The sequence below is a fragment of the Protomyctophum parallelum genome (assembly GCF_964188405.1).
Source record: "Protomyctophum parallelum genome assembly, chromosome: 11".
NCBI classification, from domain to species: domain Eukaryota; kingdom Metazoa; phylum Chordata; class Actinopteri; order Myctophiformes; family Myctophidae; genus Protomyctophum; species Protomyctophum parallelum.
Genome location: NC_139707.1, coordinates 50581962 through 50601461, shown reverse-complemented (window position 1 = coordinate 50601461; position 19500 = coordinate 50581962). Strand labels below are relative to the sequence as shown.

The 19500-nt window shown below is 44.8% G+C and overlaps 1 protein-coding gene across 1 annotated transcript in view; it reads right to left on the bottom strand.

The window, feature by feature from the left end:
- Positions 1-1002: 1002 nt before the first annotated feature.
- rusc2 (RUN and SH3 domain containing 2) overlaps positions 1003-19500 on the bottom strand; it is an 81124-nt gene continuing 62626 nt past the window's right edge. Inside the window, 9 exon segments of the mRNA XM_083776863.1 lie at positions 1003-4895; positions 6895-7110; positions 7879-8354; positions 9780-9994; positions 10290-10426; positions 11133-11598; positions 14085-14131; positions 16220-16325; positions 18051-18225. Coding sequence (XP_083632989.1) covers positions 4661-4895; positions 6895-7110; positions 7879-8354; positions 9780-9994; positions 10290-10426; positions 11133-11598; positions 14085-14131; positions 16220-16325; positions 18051-18225 — 2073 coding nt within the window. The 3' untranslated portion in view covers positions 1003-4660.

Sequence of the window (19500 nt, the reverse complement as noted above, 5' to 3'; positions counted from 1 at the left end):
TACCCTAGGGGACACGCGGAGAACATGTGAGGGTACCTACCCTAGGGGACACGCGGAGAACATTACAAACTCCACACAGAAAGGCCCTTTCGCCAACCCCGCCTCGGGTATATGGGCACTGATGACGCCGAGGAGAGAACACGCGCCGCCAGTGCCCACAGCGTTCCCAGCGGGAATCGAACCCAGGACCTTCTAGCTGTAGCTGTGAGGCAACAGCGCTACCGACTGCGCCACCGTGCTCACTCCACTGGCTCCCCATCTCATTCCGGACTGAATACAAGATTTCCCTGCTAACCCACCAGTGCATCCACGGCAACGCCCCCCCCTACCTCAAGGAACTTGTCACCCTTCAATCCTCAACCCGCTCCCTCCGCTCCTCAAACACCAACCTCCTCAAACCCACAAAGACCAACCTACGCACCATGGGTGACCGGGCTTTCTGCTCGGTCGCCCCCGAACTGTGGAACGCTCTCCCCGCCCACCTGAGAGCCCCACAGTCGGTAGACACTTTTAAGAGAGGACTCAAAACTTTCCTTTTTACCAAAGCATTTTTATAGCCTTGCCCGTAAGTTTTAATGTTACTGTTCTTTTAGATGTTGGTATGTTGTTTCTTTTGCTTTTATTCACTCTGTAGCACTTTGAGATTCTTGCGAATATAAAGTGCGTTATAAATAAAATCCATTATTATTATTATTACATGAGAACCTTGAGAAATCATTCATTCACTGCAGAGACAGAAAGAGACACGAGCCAGCCGTTTGTGGTCACATGAGTACGTTGTTATTAACATCCAGAGTTGGTTGATAATGCCACACACTCACATCATATAGCATGGGCAACAGGAGAGAAGAGCAGTGGCACTGGTGCTGACAGTATGTAGGCTACTGTATATACAGTATGTACTGTATTTACAGTATGTACAAGCATGGAGAAATGGCTTGATTTCAGGGGCGTGGGGGGGGGGGGCAGGAAGCAGAGGAGAGAAAACAGCGAGGACATTAGTTTCTCGATTATTGACAATTTTTACGCTTGTGGCACTCGGTCATCATCGTGGTCATCAACCTGTTAACGTTTCAGTAAAACATGGATGGGGTCAAAGGTCAAAGCTGTGCATGGGCAAAGGTTGCAATAGAGCACCGAAAGGTCTGACGTCAGTATCGGTAGAGGGTGCAAAGTCCACGGGTGCATGCACTTTGTATTTGCATTGCAATCCCCATAGGGGGGATTTTAGATCGCCTCATATAAGAACTGTGTTTGAGACATAAACATGTCACCCCGGCCGCTTCACTCATATGGAAAAGAAGAAAGACTGAGAGAAAACGCTAATGTTACTGCTACTGAATTAGTTACATTTCCGCTAGAAACAGACTGTATCAAATTATGAGTGACTGACTGTCACAAACGATAGAGACACCTCCCTGACAATATAACGATACAGAGACACCTCCCTGACAATATAACGATACAGAGACACCTCCCTGACAATAACGCCGAGACAGCTTGTTTATTTGTGGACCACAAGGTATGATAACAATCTATAACGAACCCTTTTACCAGCTGTATAAAACAGCTCAGTCAGAACCTAAGGCCACATTTTATACCTTGGTGTGACCAAACTCGATAGATATGCCCGGAAAGCCACCACAAAATGTGTTTGGGGGGGGGGGTTTGGGGTTCCCTTTCTCCTGCTGTCCAAAAAAGAATATTAACATATTTTGTCGAGAATGCTCATCTTTGACGTCAGTCCCTTGGGGAAATTACAATTAGTTTGTTGAATGCATCATAGCATAGACATATAAAACGGGACCAAAATTAGGCAAAAAATCTTTTTTTTTTTTTTTTCGCTTTTTTTAACCAATAAGTGCTTTAAGGCATATATATGAGCATTTTATCCCTTACAGAAAAATAAGCAACACATTGAAATAAGTGAATTAGCTTAATGGGGTACAAGAGAGCAGAGAATGCCCAGTACATTCATATAAAACATAAAGCCCCCCAAAAGCTTTACTTTCACTCCATAAATAATACCCCGTCTGTCTGTCTGTCTATTCACATTTCACATGCACGCCTCAGCTATACACAATACAGTTAGTCAGTAAATAAATACAACTCGCCATGGCATATGAATTTACAGGTTAATAGATACAAGCTAATGTACAGCTACAGGTGTTTAGCATTTTCTGCTGGAATCCGTCCTCTTCTGAAGCTGTACACTGTTCTCAGATGAGGAGCGGGTAAAGCGTGATTCATACCAACATGGAGCACAGAGCCGGTGCCGCATTTTTGCCAGAAATATCTGATCTATAAGTTAACAAAGCATCGCGACAACAAGAGTATGAATCAGGCTTAATAAGGGACATGGGGTTTGAGGATCGGGGGTAAATATGGACAGTGGCAAAATACGGAAAGGAAAAGTCAGTAAGATTATACATGCGCTAAGCTAAGGTCCTCCCCAACACTTCTACTCTCACCTGAGGCAATACCTTCATCTGGCATCAATAACCTAATCAATACCTTCATCTGGCATCAATAACCTAATCAATACCTTCATCTGGCATCAATAACCTAATCAATACCTTCATCTGGCATCAATAACCACAAAGAAACCCACGGGATGGACAAAATGTCATGATGCTTTTTGGACAATTCTTGAAAAGTATAAAATAGTGCTTTAAGTGATTAAAACCGGGGGAAAAACACTTGTGCCGTATCAGGACATTACAATATATTTATATATCTAGTGTCATAACAACACATATTTCTGTGTGGCTGTAGAAACAGGCCAACGGTGATGAGACGCACGAGAAAGGCAAAGCAAGTTCAAACGTTTTTGTTTTTCTGGGTTATTTTCACCTGGATGGACTGCAGTCCATTTTAAACAAAGCCTAGAATGGTGTTTTTTTTCCTACTCTGTTAATTAATAATAATAATACTAAAGTGTTGAAAGACAACGGGAGGGGGAGTGGCCCAGCCAGTTGCTGAACTATACTGTAGTAGACAGAAAAATGCCGCCATCTTATAATGAGCATCAGTGAGGATCCAATTATACTAAGATAGGTGAAGTGATCCTTTAACTACCTGAAGACGTTGAACCTCGGTAGAGGTCTGGGTCGTGTAGTTACGTCGCCAACTCCAAATAATTGCCAAAATGACGTCCCGTTTGTTTGTTAAGTATATTAAAAAGAAACATGCCGTACCAGGTTTGTAATCTTATAACTCGACAGAACCGGTTTTGTTTTCGTTTTTGCTAAATGAGTGACTTTGAGACCAGCTATTTCACCAGCCGAGTCAATGAGGATATAATTATTGTTGATATTCCAATATATTGGAATATCACTTTCTAAATCAACTGAGCAACAATTGAAGATATCTCTACCTGCCTATCTTGCCTATATAACCTCTACCAAAGTGTCATTTTGTTTCGAGCGTTGCATTCAAAGTGTGGCAGGGCTACCGTAGATGGATAGTGTGGACTGTGTTTGTACTGTTTGTACTGTATGTTAGTGGGGAACACAGAACAGTGCATCTGGACATCGTAGGTACAATGTGCCTATTCTCCATACGCAGACCATCTTACCATATGAGTTCATGGCAAGGTGCTACCTAGGTGCAACTTCCCATAGACAGCCCAGTCATCCAATCAGAAGAGTCCTATCTGATTGTATTAAACATCGTCAAACGCACCAACATTTTGCAGCTGAACGGAAAGCTTGAATTATTCTCTTTCTAAAAAAATCCTCAAAGTGTTTGTTTCAAGAAAATCCACTGTAGACATGTTATGTTACTTTGTGTCCTTGTTGCAGGTGATTCTTTTTCCAAGTGCTGGAGTTTGGAAGCGCTCGTTAGATATCACTCGACTGCCCTCATGCGTGCGTACCACCTGTTTTGAATTAGCACATAAACGCAAGAGGCAGCGGGACGAATTGCTTTACTGAAAACGAGTGCTTCCAAACTCTGACGGAAACATGGCCGGCCGCGGTCTGTGGCTATAGCCTCATTCTATTAAAACTTAAAGATGTATACGTATGGAGGATATCGGTACGGGCCGGTTTATCGTCTTGTCTTTTGGTTTTTCGGGATTGCACAGTAACTATGCATGCATTCCGCACCGGACGGATGGATGGATGGATGTATGTACCGTTGGGAGTAGATATTTATACGTTGGTGTTTTGTGCCTGCATGCTTTTCCTCGCATGAGTCTGTACTGTACACCATCCACTTTTACAACAATGCCTCGTTCTTCGTCGTTTTTGTCCAAATCCTCCTCTTCAAACTCCATTTAAAGCGACCATCGTCTCCGTCAGGCTCAGAGGTTCTCGAAGTGTGGCCCACAATCAAAAGATCGATAGTTTCATAGATTGACAGAGTGGACCCTTCCAGGTTCATAACTCTGACAGTGTGCACGTGGAGGAACCCAATGGATTCGGTTTCCACGTGCACACTCACAGAGTCACGAGGGGTCCGTGTGGCAGGGGGGGGGGGGGGGGGGGGGGGTCCGTGTGGCCTCTAGAGCATACAAACCCGGGCGGGGGTCCTTTGAAAACGTTTGAGGACCACTGCAAAAGGAACTCCCTCGTTCTATAGAGTCTTCGTCTGTCTTCCCTTGGTCTTCCGGGCCTCTCTCTCTCTCTGTCTCTCTCTCGGGGAAGGGCTTTGTCTCTCAACGCTGGCCCGGCTCCGTGCAGGGCTCGCTGCCGTCGTGGTCCGAGCCCGCGAGGGTGACGTAGATGATGGGCACGAGGCCCCTGAGGGCCCCCTGAGGGCCCCCGAGGGCCCCCAGGGAGCACAGCAGCCAGTCGGGGCCCGCCTTGCCCAGGACGCGCAGCACGTCCCCCTTCTGGAAGCTCAGCTGGCCGGGCTCGGTGGCCGTGTGGTGGCACAGCGCGCGCACCTCGCTGGAGACGACAGGGAAGTCACAGCATTTAACTGACCTGAGATCAGATTCTATGAATGTCTTCTACGTCCCGACAGTTTTCTGCAAAAAGCTATGTTTCTATGTCAGTCGTTCTTCGATTTAAAAAAAATAGCAGACCTACAAGCTCTTAGCGCGCCACTCGGTGGCGCGCTATGAGCTTGTAGATCTGATATTTTTTCAATAGCTAAAGCATAACGTAATGCTAACACCAAAACGGGTTCCCACCCAAAATGGGTTAATTGAAACTTAAATCTGATTATGAAAAATAATCGATAATGTACTAAAAACGATCGATTTGGACACGGTGCCGTCACAGGGGATACATTTGAAAACATTTCGCTATTCTTTTGCTTGACGTTGTGTTGCGCGAAAAAAGTATAACATCATGCTTTAGTCCCACTGAGCAATAGACGGCTATTAGACGTGCGTCTAGAAATGCGATAAAAAAACGGCAATATATAGACGTCTATATATAGACGTTTAAACAACCGCTAATCATCGTCTCATCTAAGAATAGACGTCTAAAAAAAACGTTCATTTTTAGACGTTTTTTATCGTCAAAAAAACGTCTAAAAAAACGTTCATTTTTAGACGTTATTTATCGTCAAAAAAAACGTCTAAAAAAACGTTCATTTTTAGACGTTTTTTATCGTCTAAAAAACGTCTAAACAAACTTTCATTTTTAGACGTTTTTTATCGTCTAAAAAACGTCAAAAAAAACGTTCATTTTTAGACGTTTTTTATCGTCTAAAAAACATCTAAAAAGATGTTAATTTTTAGCTGTTTTTTATCGCAATTTTAGACGGCCCTTTAGACGAATATTAGACGTGATATAGAGGGTATGCGTGTGACATCATCATCAAACCCGGAAGTTATGCAGGAACGCCCACTGAGAGGCAAAAAACTACTTTCTGGCCTCGACAGCCCAGACATCCACACAGAAAAGTCCTGTCTGATTGCATTAAACAACATTAAACAACGTTAAACTCACTTTGCCTGTTGCTTTGCCACTCGATGTGCCACTCACTTTAACCCATTCTGACCTGAGATCAGATTCATACGAGGTTTCCGCCGGACACACACTGGTCTGATGAACCCATTCTGACCTGAGATCAGATTCTAAAAAATGTCAGTCGTTCTTCGATTTTTCAAAAATAGCAGACCTACAAGCTCGTATCGCGCCACTCGGTGGCGCGATATGAGCTTGTAGATATGCTATTTTTAAATAGCTAAAGCATAACATGATGCCAACACCAAAATGGGTGCCCCGTCAGAATGGGTTAAAGGACAACTTTAGTTTTTTTCAACCAAGGTTCATGTTTTAGGTTGTTATTAGAGAAAGTAAAAGATGAGTGTAAACCTTTCTTCATTTGCTGCTTTCTTTCGTTTTAGGGATTTTAGCTGTTTTTGACAGGGGGGCGGGGGCATTCGAGCATGGGGCTAAATATGTATTTTTGTACAAGATTTTACAGCGATTTATTGTTTTATTATTTACTCTACTCCTACTAAACCCCAAGAAATTACATTTGACCACCAAAGATCACGAGATCTACTGAATGTGTCAAACTGACATATTGAGCCTATAACACAGTGTTGCTTCCCCCCAATAGGCTACCTTCACATTCAGTAGATCCTGTGAATTTCTGTGGCCAGATGTAATTTCCTGGGGTCTAGTAGGACTATAGTAAATAATAAAAAAATAAATCGCCATAATATTTTGTAAAGAAATACATATTTAGCCCCATGCTCGAATGCCCCCGCCCCCCTGTCAAAACCCGCTAAAATCCCTAAAACGAAAGAAAGCAGCAAATGAAGAAAAATTAACACACATCTTTTACTTTCTCTAATAACAACTTAAAACATGAACCTTGGTTGAAAAAACCTAAAGTTGTCCTTTAAGCATGCGCATACCCTCTATTAGACAAAGAAATTGCTCAGTGGGAGTGTTTAATCAAATCCACAGATGCAGCCCTTCTCACCATGGAGACTTTTTGGTCGGAGTGGTTTGTACGGCCGGTGGAGGTGGCGTTTGGGTTGTCGGAGGCAGAGGTGAAGACTTCCTCCCAGGAGGTGTGGTTCGGGTTTGGGTCGGAGGAGGAGGACCGGGTGGGGGTCCAGCCTTCCTCCCCGCTCCCACGCTCAGACCCAGAAGGCCCAGGACGGAGCTGTCCAGGCCCAGCCAACCGGACGGCGGTCTGCATGTCGTTTCCGACCGGAGCAAAAGAAAACAAGAAAATGATCACACGGTTGATATTTGTCTAGATCTACAAGCTCATAGCGCGCGCCACCGAGTGGCGTGCTATGAGCTTGTAGGTCTGCTATTTTTGAAATATCGTGAGAATGAGTGCACAAATCTTTGAATGTATATTCTTTCAGAAGACTTTTTTTTTTTAAATGTTGACGTCAGGCCTAAATGGGTTAAAGTGCATTTTGATGCCAATACACTCAAGTACATTTTGAACCCCCAACTTTAATATGCAGTATTGTGTGTGGAGTTTGCATGTTCTCCCCGTGTAGGTACCCTCACAAAAACATGCAGTAATCCTGGTCTCTAAACTGCCTCCCCCTGGCCAGCCGGGGCGCCTGATGGAGGGGAAAGGAACTGGTCTGTATACTGCCTCCCCCTGGCCAGCCGGGGCGCCTGATGGAGGGGAAAGGAACTGGTTGGAATAACGTGTTCCTTCCACGCGCTACGTCCAACCAGGGAAACTTCCCCCCTGTCAGGTGTAAAGGAGCAACTTGGACACTCAGACATGAAGGAAGCATGAGTTCAAGTCTGTTGCTCTCCCCAGGTTGGCGGAGGGTGTGTAGAGCCCAGGATCACATTAGATGATTGACACAGGGGTGAAAAATGGGTTACAAAATCGTGGGATAAAAAAAAAATATATATATATATGCAGTATTGATACTTTTATTTTTACCTCATGAGATTCTCCAAAAAAAATGTGGGATCTGGACCTCACCTGCTCCTGGGAGGTTTGGCCCTCTGTACGACAGCTCCCTCCGTCCTGGATGGAGAGCCCATGGTGGTGGTGGACCCAAACAGCCTGCCCCAGCGCATGCTCTGGGCCTGGGCAGGGCCCGGAGCAGGGCCGGGGGGGAGGAGCGGCGCTGCCTGGCCCTGGCCCGGGGCAGGGCGGTGGGGGGGGAGCGGCGCTGCCCGGGCCTCCAGAGCCCCCGGAGGAGGAGCCCCCCTTCTCTCCCCGTCCTGCGTCGTCGTGAGCACCGACTCCGGCGGGCTGCCCATCCACGAGGGCTTCCCCCCACCCCCCCCGGGCGCCGCCGCCACTCTGTGCTCCTCCCCTTCGTGGCCGGACTCCGCCCCTTCCACCACGCCCTCCCTGGTGGGCGGGAGCTGGCGCGGTCGCCTCTCGGACGACTTCCTCCTCTTCTCGCTCCGGGCGAACTTGGAGCCCTCGGCGGACTGGTCGATGTACACCTGGAGAGGCACGGCACGTTGATTTGTGTTTTATGTCAATGTAAAACATTGTAAAGAACACATTATGAAAGTTGGATTCAGTCAAAACGAACAACAACTAGAAGTGCACTCTGTCGAGTGCATACTTGCTTGTTGCACACTAGTAGGCCATAAATGGCCAACTAGTGCGCAAGCAGAGCGCGCAAGTACTTTTGACCTGCACTTTTGATGCGTATGCACTGTCCCAGCAAATTGTGCCTGATACATATCGTCATTACGTCACCATCGAAAACCAATTACACTCATTGGCATTGGGTCCTTTAATCCACATATTTCTTAGGTCATCATTGAGAGCTAGTTATACATATACACACCATGTAATCTGGTCGCAGCAAATCAGGCACAATTTGCTGTTTTATTTGCATACGCGTCAAAAGTGGCGGGTCGGCTGGGACGCTGCATACGAGTCCGAGCATAACCAGTAAGACGCCCTGAGGGCGAGGTCGCGTGCCCGCATTCGCCAGGGTGATGGCAGAATGCTGGGCGAGCACTGGCGCTTTGGCATGGGGGGGGTCAGATCAACATAATGGAATGACTGGCCATATATGGAGCGTCTCTTGAGTGTACAGGGTTTGATGAGGTCAGATCAACATAATTATGGAATGTCATAACAGGAAGGACGGGTGGGGCGGGATCAACATTATAAAATGTCACACAACAGGTCAGCTCCATATATGGAGATCTAAGGGTTTGAGGTTAGATGTAGAGTTGCTAGCCGGCTCCATATTATGCAGATCAGTGCATGATTCAAATAGTTATGATTCTAGGGACTGAGAGCAGACCAGAGAGGTCTGGTTTGGTCGTGATATTGCACAAAGAGATTTTGGCTTCACAAACCAATGCTTTATCAAGTATTTTCCCATGCAGGGATATGACATACACATGACATGCACAGACACTCTCTTGACATAATGTGACCGGGGACAGTAGTTTGATATACAAGGGGGCCATGGTCATTTTTCAGTTCTTTACATATTATGAAACTGCACACTGTAACCTTTCATCATTTATGATGTATTGCTCATTGAAATTGGGGGGGAAATGAAGAAGATATGACCATTTGAAACTTGTTGAACCAGAAATCCCAAATTAGAGCATTCCCCCTTCAAAGATTTCAGCAGTGATCTGTGACTTTAGGGGGCGCTGTTTTCCCCTTCATTCCTCCATTAGTCAACCAGCAGTGTTGCCATGTCTGCTTATTATAATCAGTTGGCCTTGTTTCTAAAGAAAAACAATGCATAGGCCTACTGTACCAATACGTCTACACGATTAGAGAATGTTGTTATCTTGATCGTTTGCCTGTTATCTCTTCTTTTTTTTTAAATAGGCTACTGTATTTATTTGGCATTTTGTAGTATGAAAAAAGCAGCAGCGTCGGGGAATCACCTGAGAGGACTGCATGAGCTGGTACCACCAGCCAGCCTGTCGTTCCTTCCTCTGTCGGCCCTCCTCCTCCTCCTCCTTCTCCAGGGACCTGCTGTCCTTCCTTTGCAGACCCTCCTCCTCCTCCAGGGACCTGCTGTCCTTCCTTTGCAGACCCTCCTCCTCCTCCTCCTGGGACCTGCTGTCCTTCTCTGCGTCCTGGCTCTCTCCTCCCACACCTCAGGAGAAATCAACCACAGCGTTTAATTAATATGTCACTCTCGTAGGTATTTGGCACGGTGTTGTGGCATGTTCCGCCAGACTGTGCGTAGCAACAGCAATATGACATACAGTACGTCTAGATTGTAATAGAGAGGAAAATACTGGATTGTAATGAAAACAGGTACAGGTAAGACAATCTAATCGAGAGGTTATCAAACATTTTTATGTCAAGGACCTCTCCTTCCATAGATCACTGAAGCCTACCTTTAGTTCTCTGTCCTCCCTCTCCTCCCATAGATCACTGAAGCCTACCTTTAGTCCTATGTCCTCTCGCCTCCCTCTCCACCACAGCCTGAGTGTCCTCCATGCTGTCCACGACTGGCCTGTCGCTCCTCAGCGCCCCCTGTAGGCCCACGGCCTCTTGTCGTCTGCATCCCACACCTTCCGTCCTGCAATTAGAAGGGTATTAAGAGTCAACAAAAACGACCTGAATTAAGCTAAACAGTGTTTAGTTGCCCAGGCGGTGGCGTAACCGTCTGGGCACCCGACTGGTAATCCAGTCGCAGTGTGCCGCGGGTTCGACTCCCGAGCCCGACACGGCCTTTACTGCATGTCTTCCCCCCCCCCCCATCTCTCTCCCGTTTCCTGTCAGCCTACAAAAAGGCTGTCCGTTCAAAAAAACCAATAAAAGGCGTAAAAACTGTTTAGTTAACTGAAATAAACAAGGCTTTACAAGACAAACGATAACTAACTGAAACTGTATCGAGTTCTGACAAAAACTAAACTAAAACTAAATGTGAAAAGTTTAGTTTAGTTTTTGTCTTTTGAAAAATGTATCTCGGTACATAATAATTTAGGTTGTTATATCATTATTCCGGTTGTTTTTAGGATTGATTTAAAAATTCTTTGACTTGTGTATAAAGCTCTCAATGGTCTCGCACGTTCCTACCTACATGACTGCCTGCCTAAATATGTCCCAAACCGCTGAACGAAATTAACTATAACCCCCTATAAGACTAAACCACACCCATCAGGGGTGTGGCTTCCATAGGTACCTAAGAACCTTTAGAAACCTTTAGAAACCTCTAGGTGTCAGGCCGGTAGTAAGGAAGGGAACAACACTGTATATAAAATAAAATAAAACTAAACACTAACCTCGCCGCCCTGCAGGGCCATGTTCCGTCTCGTCTGAGCCCCGCCCTGTCCCCGCTCCCCCTCCTCCTCCTCCCCCCTTCGTCGGCCGACTCCGCCTCCTCCTCCTCCTCCTCCCTTGCCCCTTCCCCCCCCGTGGCGGCGGTGCTCCACCCTCCTCTCATCAGCTGGAAGGTGGAGCGCGCCGAGCGGTCGGTGGTGGCGTTGGAGGCCCGGGCTCCTCCTCCTCCTCCCTGGAGCCCCGCCGCCACCGCGGAGCCCCCCCCCAGCATCAGGAGCTCCCTGCGGCGGAGCTGCACCGCGCGGCCCTCCTGGAGGAGGCGGGGCTGGAACAGCAGGTCCAGGTGGAACGGCAGCAGAGACAGAGGCTGCAGGAGCAGCAGCAGCTCCTCCAGCAGGGGGCGACAGGACGCCGCCGTCTGGGACATGGGCAGGAAGCCCCACGCGTTGTAGTGGGCCGAGACCACGTCTGGAGGGACAGACAGACAGGAGGACAGGGTTAGTGAGACCATGTCTGGAGGGACAGACAGGAGGACAGGGTTAGTGAGGCTAAAAGGGTTTCTTCCGCGGATCCGGGTTCTTGGAAACGCCCCCCAGCCACTGTGTTAGTTTTACTGAGGTTAGGTTTAGGTATAGTTTACTGAGGTTAGGTTTAGGTATAGTTTACTGAGGTTAGGTTTAGGTATAGTTTTACTGAGGTTAAGGTTAGGTTTAGGTATAGTTTTACTGAGGTTAGGTTTAGGTATAGTTTTACTGAGGTTAGGTTTAGGTATAGTTTACTGAGGTTAGGTTTAGGTATAGTTTTACTGAGGTTAGGTTTAGGTATAGTTTTACTGAGGTTAGGTTAGGTAGTTTTACTGAGGTTAGGTTTAGGTATAGTTTTACTGAGGTTAGGTTTAGGTATAGTTTTACTGAGGTTAGGTTTAGGTATAGTTTTACTGAGGTTAGGTTTAGGTATAGTTTTACTGAGGTTAGGTTAGGTATAGTTTTACTGAGGTTAGGTTTAGGTATAGTTTTACTGAGGTTAGGTTTAGGTATAGTTTTACTGAGGTTAGGTTTAGGTATAGTTTTACTGAGGTTAGGTTTAGGTATAGTTTTACTAAGGTTAGGTTTAGGTATAGTTTTACTGAGGTTAGGTTTAGGTATAGTTTTACTGAGGTTAGGTTTAGGTATAGTTTTACTGAGGTTAGGTTTAGGTATAGTTTTACTGAGGTTAAGGTTAGGTATAGTTTTACTGAGGTTAGGTTTAGGTATAGTTTTACTGAGGTTAAGGTTAGGTTTAGGTATAGTTTACTGAGGTTAGGTTTAGGTATAGTTTTACTGAGGTTAGGTTTAGGTATAGTTTTACTGAGGTTAGGTTTAGGTATAGTTTACTGAGGTTAGGTTTAGGTATAGTTTTACTGAGGTTAGGTTTAGGTATAGTTTTACTGAGGTTAGGTTAGGTATAGTTTTACTGAGGTTAGGTTTAGGTATAGTTTTACTGAGGTTAGGTTTAGGTATAGTTTTACTGAGGTTAGGTTTAGGTATAGTTTTACTGAGGTTAGGTTTAGGTATAGTTTTACTGAGGTTAGGTTTAGGTATAGTTTTACTAAGGTTAGGTTTAGGTATAGTTTTACTGAGGTTAGGTTTAGGTATAGTTTTACTGAGGTTAGGTTTAGGTATAGCTTTACTGAGGTTAGGTTTAGGTATAGTTTTACTGAGGTTAAGGTTAGGTATAGTTTTACTGAGGTTAGGTTTAGGTATAGTTTTACTGAGGTTAAGGTTAGGTTTAGGTATAGTTTACTGAGGTTAGGTTTAGGTATAGTTTTACTGAGGTTAGGTTTAGGTATAGTTTTACTGAGGTTAAGGTTAGGTTTAGGTATAGTTTTACTGAGGTTAGGTTTAGGTATAGTTTTACTGAGGTTAAGGTTAGGTTTAGGTATAGTTTTACTGAGGTTAGGTTTAGGTATAGTTTTACTGATGTTAGGTTTAGGTATAGTTTTACTGAGGTTAAGTTTAGGTTTAGGTATAGTTTTACTGAGGTTAGGTTTAGGTATAGTTTTACTGAGGTTAAGGTTAGGTTTAGGTATACTTTTACTGAGGTTAGGTTTAGGTATAGTTTTACTGAGGTTAGGTTTAGGTATAGTTTTACTGAGGTTAGGTTAGGTATAGTTTTACTGAGGTTAGGTTTAGGTATAGTTTTACTGAGGTTAGGTTTAGGTATAGTTTTACTGAGGTTAAATGATCCATTTCCGGAGCCCGACTGTCGTAGCCGTCGTTGCTTAAAGTCGCTAGAGTCTGAGAGGCAGGGACTATAATCCCGTAAAACGGCACTTTTAGACTAAAATAGCTGGGCTCAACCCCAGCACTCTTTAGCTTAGTGGAGATGCAGGCCCAACCCCAGCTCTCTTTATCTTAGTGGAGATGCAGGCTCAACCCCAGCTCTCTTTATCTTAGTGGAGATGCAGGCTCAACCCCAGCTATCTTTATCTTAGTGGAGATGCAGGTGCAACGACGTGGATTTCTAAAAACAAATTTGTTCAGCGCAAAATACTGTGTTCACGTTCAGGAGACTTCGGTTCAGTAAGCAGTAACCCTTATTATTACCTTCATGCGTGTTTATTATTACTAGCCCTTACCCGTTGATATTCCCCCCCCCCCCCCCCTTGTGGCCGTGAGGGGTACTGCGCCCGGGTGCGTTTGTAATTGACTAATAAATTAATTAATAATCATTAATGTGTCAAATCGAAAAAAGGGCTTCGTTACGCCCTCCATATTCATATGGTCAATGCCTGTGTGAAAATTGGGAGTGATTGTGCAGGCAGTAAGGAGCTATGGCAGTGTTTCTGACACACAGACAGACAGACACACAGGCAGACAGACATTGTTAGAATTATAGTATGATGATGATGATGATATGATTATTACCTTCATGCGTGTAGAGATTATTATTATTATTATTATTATTATTATTACCTTCATGCGTGTAGAGATGACCGAACCAGAACTCCAGAGATCTCAGGCTGGAAAGACAGGAGAGACAGACAGCTGTATGTTAGACCCATCATCCATGGCAATGTGTGTTATAGTCTCTCTCTCTCTCTCTCTCTCTCTCTCTCTCAATTCAATTCAATAGGCTTTATTGGCATGACGTTTTACAAGTGTTGCCAAAGCACAATCACAGATATGACAAACAACAACATAACAACATAATATCAATGACATGAAAAAATAAATAAAAATAATATAAAATAAAGCAGGTGGTGCAGAAAATAAAACATGGCATACTGTATGTGTGTCCTACTGGTTGTCCCTTTTCTTGTGACAGGAATTGACATATTTTGCAGCCAAAACTGCACTCGTACGTTTACATTGCCAAAACAGAAGTGGAACCAGACAATCAAAATAGAAACAATGTAATTCCTATAAATAGGAATTAAATGAAGGTGTAAACAGAGCTGTGTTATAATTAGCACTTTGGGTGATGCTATCTTGTGAAACTATAACAAAGATTGTGCATTTTCTGTCAGAGATATACTCTCTCTCTCTCTCTCACACGCACGCACACACACACACACACACACGCACGCACACACACACACACACGCACACGCACACGCACACACACACACACACACACACACACACACACACACACACACACACACACACACACACACACACACACACACACACACACTCATCAGTAGGCACAATTATATGTAATGCCTCCAAAAGGCTTCAAAACCTTTTATTTATTTTTTATATTCATAATAATAATAATCATCCATTTGAGTCATTATGCCAATTCCCTGATTTTCCCCACACACACACTGCTGCCCCCTGCTGGCCCGTCCTAGGTATGGTCTTGTAACCACTGTCCAGAAAAGACAACATAAACACCGACAATGAGGAGTTTCACCGTCCATTTAGTTTTAGTCACATTTTAGTCACCTGGAATGTTTTAGTGTTAAGTCTAGTTTTAGTCACATTTTAGTCACCTGGAATGTTTTAGTGTTAAGTCTAGTTTTAGTCACATTTTAGTCACCTGGAATGTCTTAGTGTTAAGTCTAGTTTTAGTCACATTTTAGTCACCTGGAATGTCTTAGTGTTAAGTCTAGTTTTAGTCACATTTTAGTCACCTGGAATGTTTTAGTGTTAAGTCTAGTTTTAGTCGAGTAAAGGTCTATACAGTTGATTGAGTTGATTTAATGGCTGATTATACGCTTGCTGAAAATAGCCGATCTACAAGCTCACAACGCGTTGCGACACGTTGTGAGCTTGTAGATGTGCTATTTAACAAAACAATTGCGAATGAAGTTTGGCTTTTTTTTACCGAAACAGATCCTGCTTTCCTTGGCCTACCAGAAAGAGACTAATTGAAGCACTTTTCATCTCTGCTTTGGACTACGGGGACATTATATACAGAAACACATCAGCTAGCTACCACACTTAAAATCTTGGACCCAGTTTATCATTCTGCCCTCAGATTTATAACAGGCTACAGCTATAACACTCATCATTGCATACTGTATAATAAGGTTGGTTGGCCCTCCCTTGCGACAAGGAGAGACCAACACTGGTTTTTAGATATATAAAGCTCTAATTGGGAACTTACCTTCTTATTTAAATTCTCTTTTAAAATGGAAAACCATTTCTTATCATACACGCTCTCAAGAATATTTGATGCTTGAAACCATACATGCCTCCACTACATCTGGAAAGTCTGCTCTCCAGTGCGCTGCCCCACACACTGGGAACACCTTACAGACCTTCTCTATATCGCTTTCAACTTGACATATCAACGCTGGTAAATATCAACTGTACCTGTTTTAATTGAATTGAGCACTATGCAATGTTCCCTTATTATTATTATTATTATTATTATTATTATTACCAGTAATATTTTACTCTATTTATCTATGTTTTGTTTTCTTGTTTTAGGTTATGTTTTGTTCCCCTGTACATTGTTGATGTGTTGTGATCTCGGCACCACTGAAAAAGAGCCCTCAGTGTGTTCTCCGAGAACTAAATAAAGGTTGAAATGAAATGAAAGTGTGAGGACAGAATCTGATCTGAAACAAAGAGGCGTGGCCGAGGCGAGGACTGACTTGAGCAGGCCGAAGATGAAGGCGTTGAGTCTCATGGAGTGGCTGGTGAGCTCCTTGTACTGGATCACCTTGGAGAACAGGCCGTGGAGGACACGCGTGGAGGGACCTGGTGGAGAGACACAGAGAGATGATATAACAGAACACGTTCTGGACAGACCTGGTGGAGAGACACAGAGAGAGAGAGATGATATAACAGGACCTGGTGGAGAGACACAGAGAGATGATATAACAGATTCTACCACAGGTCGTTTCGAGGAAGCAATCTGATTGGTTGAAACAGCCTTCTATAGCCGTGGGTTAAACCAGCACCGTTCACCACCTAATCAAAACAAATAATTCAGCCGCTCTGTTCTCCCAGAGCGCTAGCAAACTCGGTGGCTAGGCTATAGCTAGTTTCTTGGGGACATTTGTGGTCGTATAGTGACTACATCCGTCATTAAAAATATATATTCTTTCAGCGATTTTCTTTGTTTTAAGGGTGGTAACTGTGGTAGAATTGCAATATTACACGAGAGGGTGTGGTTTTTAACGTGATTATTGCCACTTCAGTGATGCTTGCGGAACTCGACTTCGTCTCGTTCCTGACCGCATCCCTCCCGTGGCAATAATCACGTTAACCCACACCGTCTCGTGTAATATTGCTTAAGTGGAATCATGACCTTCTCCATCTCCACCAGAGACCTCTAATAGAAAATAGGCAGAGAGAGAGCATGGTGACCAGACGTCCTGGTCTGTCATGACAACATACTGTAGAATGTCCCGGTTTGCAACATTCACAAATCACTACCAAATTGTCCAACATCCTGATCATGCTGTCAGGAGATGAAGGAAGAACCACACCCTCCGCCAACCTAGTCCCCATATATGGGGGACAAGGGGTGACCAACCTAGTCCCCATATATGGGGGACAAGGGGAGAGCAACGGACTTGAACTCATGCTTCCTTCATGCCTGAGTGTCCAAGTTGCTCCTTTACACCTGACAGGGGGGAGTTTCCCTGGTCACCTAGCTGTCTGTCTGTCTGTCTGTCTGTCTCCACCACTCACCCAGCTGTCTGTCTGTCTCCACCACTCACCCAGCTGTCTGTCTATCTCCACCACTCACCCAGCTGTCTGTGTGTCTCCACCACTCACCCAGCTGTCTGTCTGTCTGTCTGTCTGTCTCCACCACTCACCTAGCTGTCTGTGTGTCTGTCTGTCTGTCTGTCTGTCTGACTGTCTGTCTGACTGTCTGTCTGTCTGTCTGTCTATCTATCTCCACCACTCACCCAGCTGTCTGTGTGTCTCCACCACTCACCTAACTGTCTGTCTGTCTGTCTGTGTGTCTCCACCACTCACCTGTCTGTCTGTCTGTGTGTCTCCACCACTCACCCAGCTGTCTGTCTGTCTTTGTGTCTCCACCACTCACATAACTGTCTGTTGTCTGTCTGTCTGTCTGTCTCCACCACTCACCCAGCTGTCTGTCTGTCTTTGTGTCTCCACCACTCACATAACTGTCTGTTGTCTGTCTGTCTGTCTGTCTCCACCACTCACCCAGCTGTCTGTGTGTCTCCACCACTCACCCAGCTGTCTGTCTGTCTGTCTGTCTGTCTGTGTGTCTCCACCACTCACCCAGCTGTCTGTCTGTCTGTCTGTCTGTCTCCACCACTCACCCAGCTGTCTGTCTGTCTCCACCACTCACCCAGCTGTCTGTCTGTCTCCACCACTCACCCAGCTGTCTGTGTGTCTCCACCACTCACCCAGCTGTCTGTCTGTCTGTCTGTCTGTCTGTCTGTCTGTCTGTGTGTCTCCACCACTCACCCAACTGTCTGTCTGTGTGTCTCCACCACTCACCCAGCGTGGTAGCGGCCTCCGCTACGCTCCAGGGCTGGCAGCGTCTCTGTCCGATGATGAGGTCCAGGACGAAGGCCTTCAGGCCGTCCTGCAGCACGGCCTCCAGGGCGGGGCACAGGTACTTCAGGACCAGGTGGCCCACGTTGGGACTCACCCAGCTGTTCCCCAGCTTAGCCTGGAGGGGGGGGAGGGGGGAGAGGGGGAGGGGGAGGAGGGGGGAGAGAGAGTGGTGGAAAAAGTAAAAGTGTCAATAGTGCACTATAGAGCTACTCTGTGTCTATACTATACTGCACTATAGAACTACTCTGTGACTATACTATACTGCACTATAGAACTACTCTGTGTCTATACTATACTGCACTATAGAACTACTCTGTGACTATACTATACTGCACTATAGAACTACTCTGTGTCTATACTATACTGCACTATAGAACTACTCTGTGTCTATACTATACTGCACTATAGAACTACTCTGTGTCTATACTATACTGCACTATAGAACTATTCTGTGTCTATACTATACTGCACTATAGAACTACTCTGTGACTATACTATACTGCACTATAGAACTACTCTATGTCTATACTATACTGCACTATAGAACTACTCTGTGTCTATACTATACTGCACTATAGAACTACTCTGTGTCTATACTATACTGCACTATAGAACTACTCTGTGACTATACTATACTGCACTATAGAACTACTCTGTGACTATACTATACTGCACTATAGAACTACTCTGTGTCTATACTATACTGCACTATAGAACTACTCTGTGTCTATACTATACTGCACTATAGAACTACTCTGTGACTATACTATACTGCACTATAGAACTACTCTGTGTCTATACTATACTGCACTATAGAACTACTCTGTGACTATACTATACTGCACTATAGAACTACTCTGTGTCTATACTATACTGCACTATATAACTACTCTGTGTCTATACTATACTGCACTATAGAACTACTCTGTGACTATACTATACTGCACTATAGAACTACTCTGTGTCTATACTATACTGGACTATCGAACTACTCTGCGACAAGGAAAAGTCAGACATTCTAAATGTACTTGAGTAAAAGTACAAATGTATTGGCTTAAAAATGTACTTGAAGTACTAAAAGTAAAAGCACTCAGTTTTAAAATGTGTAAAATCTTTTGAAATGATATACAACTGGGTTGTGGTGGTTAATGTACAGTCATACATACATACTGTAATGTACCTTCACCTCATATATATATATATAATAGACTTGATCACCCCGGCTGGGTCACCTGAGTGAGGGGTATGATGTTGGAAGACCCGAAACCCCGTTGACCTCAGGATACGTCACTGAGGATACGTCCCAGGTGATGACCTCAGGATACATCACTGAGGATACGTCCCAGGTGATGACCTCAGGATACGTCACTGAGGATACGTCCCAGGTGAT